General features: G+C 39.0%; 1 protein-coding gene across 1 annotated transcript in view; it reads left to right on the forward strand.

Annotated features, from left to right (window-relative positions):
- The window catches only part of CCDC82 (coiled-coil domain containing 82), a 49944-nt gene that overhangs the window by 30136 nt on the left and 13008 nt on the right, over nt 1–6800 (forward strand). The window contains exon 5 of the mRNA XM_006887330.1: nt 3989–4159. Coding sequence (XP_006887392.1) covers nt 3989–4159 — 171 coding nt within the window. The remainder of the gene's footprint in view (nt 1–3988; nt 4160–6800) is intronic.

Raw genomic sequence — 6800 nt, forward strand, 5'->3', positions numbered from 1 at the left:
AAAAAAAAACAACTTAGTAGTTTTTCCTTTAAAACTATTTTTACTCTTATTATAGGCCAGTTTTTTGGGTGTAACAACACCTAATGGGGTTTTTTCCCCCCTTAGAAATAGATGCATACCCACTCCACAAAGGAGGCCTGAAATTTATCTCTAATACTATTTTGCAAGCATGTTTTATCATTCTTTTCTGGAATCTTAACAGTTCTAGGAGCAACCATTTCTGTTACTATAGAAATTTCGTTGACCTTTTAGCTCAGGAAACTCCGGTGGCATAATTCATAGAGCATAGCTGACCCCAAGGCAGTGTGCTCTGGAAGTTCAAATCATCCTCCCTGCAGTGATTCACAGCATCTAAAGCCCCACCGGAGGGTCAGCTGGGAGTAGGTTTTGACTCAACAGCAGTGAGTTTGAGTGTTTTGGGGAGTCTCTTTAGTTGTTGTGTTTTTTAAAAATATATTCAGAAAATCTCCAGAATTTCTAGTTTATTTTGAAAGCTATTCTCATTTTATAAAATGAAATTTATATAATGTAATCATTGATAAAAAGATAAAGGGTATTTTTTTAATCAGCCTTCATTTCCTTTAGTTAGAGCATATATAGTTTAATTAGTTCATCAAAGATTTATCATAATCCAAAATGCTCAGTGAATTTCTAAAGGAAGCTACTAACACAGAAACTGAAAGTCCTTTTGTTTGTTTTGTTTTATTGTTTTTGTGTGTGTGTACCGTCAAATCAGATCTGACTGGTACAGGAGGAGATTGTTCCTCCTTCCCCGGCAGAACATCTGGTGGATTCGAACCATTCGCCTCTGGGTTTGTAGTTGCAGCTCCTTGCCACTAGGCCACCAGAGCTCCCCTGAAAGTCCTTTGTTAATCTTAGTTCCAGTGTTGTTGTTGGCTTTGTTTGGTTTTTTTTAATATGACTAAAGCAGGTAATTGTAGGAGATTTGTATTACTTTTCAAATATCTTATTACATGTCAGCATCAAGAAAGCAAAAATCCTAACCACTAGTTCAATAGGCAGCATGATAAAAAGCAGAAAAAAGACTGAACTTGTCATTGATTTCCTTTTACTGGAATCCACAATCAGCAACCACAGTGGCAGCAGTCAAGAAGTCAAATGATGTATTGCAGTGGGAAAATCGACTGTCAAGTACTTCTCCAATATGCCAAAGAGCAAGGATATGCATATAAAATCTAAGGTGCACCTGATTCAACCAATAGTATTTTCAGTTGCTTTCTATGCATCTTAAAGTTGGATAATGAAAAAGGAAGACCAAAGATGAATCGATGCCTTTGAATTGTTGTGTTGACTAAGGGTACTGAATATCCCACAGACTACCAAAAGGACAAACAAATCTGTATTGGAGAAAGTACATGAGTTTTTCTTAGGGACAAGGCTTGTGCAACTTTGTCCCACATACTTTGAGCATGCTATTGGGGAAACATTCCAGTTCTTGGGGAAAGGACATCATATTGGGAAAGATAGTGGCTCAATAACAGAGGGGAAGGCCATCATCAAGATGGATTGATGCAGTGACTGTAACAGCGGGCTCAAGTGTGCCAGAGATGATGAGCACAGTGCAGGACAGGGCAGGGTTCCAGTCTGTTGTTGATGGGGTTGCTGTGAGTCAGGGTCAGCGTGAAGACACCAAACAATAACAGCCGTACAACTGAGACTAGGTATGTTCTTAGCAAGTTTTATTTTTATAAGAAAAAGTTAATAAATATTTTTTTATTATTCTGAATCTTTTGTTCCTTGCTGTATTGAAGCCATTAGTAAGATAAAAATAATTAATAATAATAATGCCCCAGGAATGAATGGGTTATGAATTTCCATATTTCAATAAACAGATGCAGCTCTAGATGTGCTTACTAAGCTCTGCCACGAAATGGAGTGGACAGCTACCTGGCCAACATATTGGAAGAGGTCCATATTTGTTCCCATTCCCAAAATAGGTGATCCAACAGTATGTGGAAACTACTGGATAAACTCATTAATATCACATGCAAGTAAAACCTGTTGTTGTTATGTGCCGTCGAGTCGCTTGTGACTCATAGCGACGTTATGTAAAACAGCCCTAAAATCTGCTCTGTGTTGTACCATTTGCACTGTCTCTGACATTCCCATCCCAGTTACCCCAGTCACTGAATTAATCCACCTCATAGAGGGCCTTCCCCTTCTGTGCTGTCCCTCCACCCTCCCAAGCATGATGTCCCTTTCCAAGGACCGATCCCTCCTTCCAACATGTCCAAAGTATGTTAGAGCCTCAAAATCCTTGCCTCCAAGGAGCCACCCAGTTTAACCCTTTCCAGGATGGAGCTGTTTGTTTTCCTAGCAGTCCATGGTACCCTCAATACTATTCTCCAGCACCACAGCTCAAAGGCATCAATTCTTCTATCCTCCTTATTCATTGTCCAACTCTCTAATGCATAAGTGATAGCAAAGACCATGGCCTGTATCAGACGCACCTTAGACTCCAGAGAGACACCATTGCTCTTCAGTACTTTGGCAAGGTCCCTAACAGCAGAAACCTTACTGAACATTCAGGCTGGATTTAGAAGGAGATGAAGCACAAGGAATATCATTTCTGATGTCAAATATATCTTGGCTGAAAGTAGAGAATACAAGAAAGATGTTTATTTGTGGTTTGTTTTTTTTTTTTTTCTTTTTACTGTGCAAAGGCTTTTGACTGTGTGGAACATAACAAATTACAGCTGACATTGAGAAGAATGGGAATCCCAGAACACTTGATTTTACTCATGCAAAACTTACACCTAACCCAAGAAGCTTCTGAATGAACAGAGCAAGGGAAGACTTCATGGTTTAAAATCAGGAAAGGTGTGCATCAGAACTATATTATTTCTCCATTCCTATTCATTCCATATGCAAAACAAATCATTTGAGAAGCTGGACTATATGAAGAAGAAAGTAGCATCAGGTTTGGAGGAAGACTCATCAACAACCTGTGTTAATGCAGATAACACAATTTTGCTGGCTGAAAGAGAGGACTTAAAGCGTTTGCTGCAGAGGATCAAAGACTACAGCCTTCTATCGGGGTTACATCTCAACATCAAGAAAATGAAAATCCTCATCATTGGGCCAATAGGTAACATCCTGATAGATGGAGAAGAGATAGACGTTGTCAGTGATACCGATCTTGCTTGTATCCATAATCAATATCCTTAGCAGTCAAAAGACCTATTGCATTGGGAAAGTCTGCTGTCAGGGACCTCTCCAAGTTCTGAAATGCAATACTAGTTTGAAAACTAAGGTGTACCTAATCTTTTAAGTTACTTGCTATGCAGCTGAAAGTTGGACAAGGAATAAGGATGACAGAATTGATGTCTCTAAATTGTGATATTGAGAAGAGTATTGAATATCCCATGGATTGCCAAAAGAACAAACAAGTCTGTCTTGGAGGAAATGCAGCCACATTTCTCCAAGGAGGCAAGGATGGTGAAACTTTATATCTCATGCTTTGATCATGTTAGGGGCCGTCCTTGGAATGGTGCTTGGAAAGGTGGAGAATCAGCGAAGGAGGGGAAGACCTTCAACAAGATGAAATGACACAGTGACTTTAATGGTGGTCAGGACGGCACAGGATAGGGCAGGCTTCAGATTGGTGTTCATAGGGTCGCTGTCAGTCATAGTCAACTCGACATTTAACAGCAATCAGTATTTGCCTAGCAGTAACTAAGGATGAGAAGCAGGAAAAGAAGTAAAACTTCAGACCTAAGATACCTCATGACTGTATGAGAGAAAAAATTATTTCCTCCCCTAGTTTTGTTTCTTCTCATTAAAAAACTTGATTTACGAATTTATTTATCAATTTTTTAACTCAATAGTAAAATAGAAAATATAAGTGTGTTTTGTCCATAACATGTCTTGCTCCTGTAATTCCTAAGGTAATTTTAAATTTCTTTAAGTTATTAACGTGTTTTCTTTCTTTTCTATCTTTCATGGCATCACTATTTTTTTGTTTCAGGAGCGGGTAGAAAATTACTCTGAAGTAGATATTCAAGAGATAAACCCCAAAAAGTGTCACTGTGAGTCTTGCGGATTATTTCGCAACTGTAGGTTCTTGGTGTGTTTATCAGGAAAATCGTATGATGCCAAGACTTTGGAAACAGATGACTTCATGTCACGTGATAAACAGGTTATTGTTTTCTTTTAACTTTAGTTTTAACTATTTAGAAATTTATAATACATAAGTTTACACAAATAACCCTAGGTTAGTTTTAGAGGTGGAAACATTAATATAGTAAAAAGGATAAATAATACTAGGAAAGATAATACAATTTTTAATATAAAATCATGTTTTATCTTATTTGTTGTTCATTGCCATCAAGTCGGAACCAGTTCATTGCTGACCTTCCAGCAGATTTTTCGCAGGGGATTCTGGTGGCCTAGTGGTAAGGAGGAGCTGTGCTTCGGACCTAAAGGAACTTGGTTCAAATCTTGCTGGAGGGTCAGCTTTGAGTCAGTTCTGACTTGATAACATATACCAGCAGTAAATCACACCAGAAGAGATTGTGCATCTTTCTTCCACAGAGAAGCTAGTTGGTTTGAACTGCCTGTCTTCGGGTTGGAAGTGCAACTCCTTACCCAGTAGTCTACCAGAGCTCCCTCTGTGTCTTATATAGTGAATTCCTTTTCCTAAGTCAGTCTGATAATAAAATGAACGCATGTTTTTGTGCATGTATATCCATGCATCACCCCTACTCCACCCTCGCCAAATTGAGAAGAAGAAAATCACTGAGGCTGAGGAGGCAGGAATCTCTTCCTGTAAAGGAGAAATAGTCCATAAAGAAAATTTTACTGCAGGTAATTTTTTATTCATATCAATAGAACACCTTGCTTAAATTTAACTTAGAATGTACCAGAAGTGTGTCGGAGTCTAGGACAATAAGCACATGCTTAAACACTTAACTTTGAAAGAATAGAAAAAAGGAAGAGTAAATGCAGAACAGTGCAATGTGAAGAGAGAAAAAGAAGTACAGCTGAAGAATACTTGTATTTTTCAATCTTAGTTTATAAGCGCTGCATTGATAAAAGAGCCCAGTGGCATAGTGGTTAAGTGCTTTGGCTGGTAACCAAAAGGTTTGCAGTTCATACTCACCAACTATTCTGCAGAAGGATGTGGCAGTCTATTTCCACAAAACTGTAACCTAGGCATCAATTCTCTTTCTATCATACCTATTCACTGTCCAACTCTCTGATGCATAGCACGTAATTGCGAAGACTATAGCCTGGATCAGGTGCACGTTACTCCCCAGCCTGATGTCGTTGCTCTTTAATACTCTTGAGAGGTCCCTCACAGCTAACTTTCCCAATGCAATTCGTCTCTTGATTTCCTGGCTGATGGTACCAAGAGTGTTGACTGTGAAACCAAGTAAACTAAAACTGGTAACTATTTCTATCTCCTCACCATCCATACTGATGCTGCCAGTTGGCCTAGTGGTGAGAATCTTTGTTTTCTTGATGTTGAGCTTCAATCCATATTGAAGGCTGTAGTCCTTGACCTTCTGCAGCAAGTGCTTCAGGTCCTCCTCAGTTTCAGCAAGCAGGGTTGTGTCATCTGCATAAAGCAGGTTGTTGATGATTCTTCCACCAATCCTGATGCCACATTTCTCCTTGTACAGCCCAGTGTCTTGGATGATCTGTTCTGCATACAGATTGAAAAGGTATGGAGACAAAATACATCCCTGAATGGACCCCCTTCTTGATTTTGAACCATCCAGTGTCTCCCTGCACTGTTCTCACGACTGCCTCTTGGTCCAAGTATAGGTTTCACATTAGTACAATCAAATGTTCTCGGATTCCCATTCTTCTCATAGTCAGCCATAGCTTGTTGTGATCCACACAGTCAAAAGCCTTTGCAAAGTCAATGAAGCACAGATAGACATTCTTCTGGTATTCTCTGCTTTCTGCCAAGATCCAGCTAACATTAGCTATAATATCCCTAGAACCACGACCTCTTCTAAATCCAGCCTGCACGTCTGGCAGTTCTCTGTTGACGTATTGTTCCAAACGTTTTTGGATAATTTCAGCAGAATCTTGCTTGCATGTGATTCTAATGATATTGTTAGATAATTTCTGAACTCTGTTGGGTCGCCTTTCTTTGGAATGGGAACAAATATCAATCTTTTCCAGTCAGTTGGCCAGCTGGCTGTCCTCCAGATTTCTTTGCACAACTTAGCATATCCAGGGCAGCATCTGTTTGTTGAAATAAATCAATTGGTATGGTGTCAACTCCTGGAGCCTTGTTTTTTGCCAATTCATTCAGAGCAACTTGAACTTTCTCCTTCATAACCATAGACTCTTGCTTACATGTTACTTCATGAAATTCTTCTCTGTCAGCCAGTTCCTTCTGATACAATGACTCTTCCATCTTCTTTTGATACTTCCTGGATCATTTAACTTTCTACCCAAAGTATCCTTAAGTATTGCCACCCATGGCTTGAATTTGTTTTTCAATTCCTTCAGCTGAAATATTTCAGTATCAGCCAATTCTTTTTGATACATTGATTCTGTATATTCCCTCCATCTTCGTATGTTGCTTCCTGGATCATTCAAGATTTTTTACAACTCAAAGCTTGAATTTATGTTTCAGTTCTTTCAGCTTCTTAAGAAGTACTGAACAAGTTTTCCCTTTTTATTCTACAAGTCTAGGTCTCTTACATTCTGTTATAGTAGTTTGCTTTGTTATCTTGAGCTGCCCTTTAAAATCTTCTATTTGTTGTTGTTGTTGTTGTTGTTGTTGTTATGTGCCGTCGAGTCGCCTGCGACTCATAGCG

This window comes from Elephantulus edwardii, unplaced genomic scaffold, assembly GCF_000299155.1.
Source record: "Elephantulus edwardii isolate Elephantulus edwardi_28Jun2011 unplaced genomic scaffold, EleEdw1.0 scaffold00056, whole genome shotgun sequence".
NCBI lineage: Eukaryota > Metazoa > Chordata > Mammalia > Macroscelidea > Macroscelididae > Elephantulus > Elephantulus edwardii.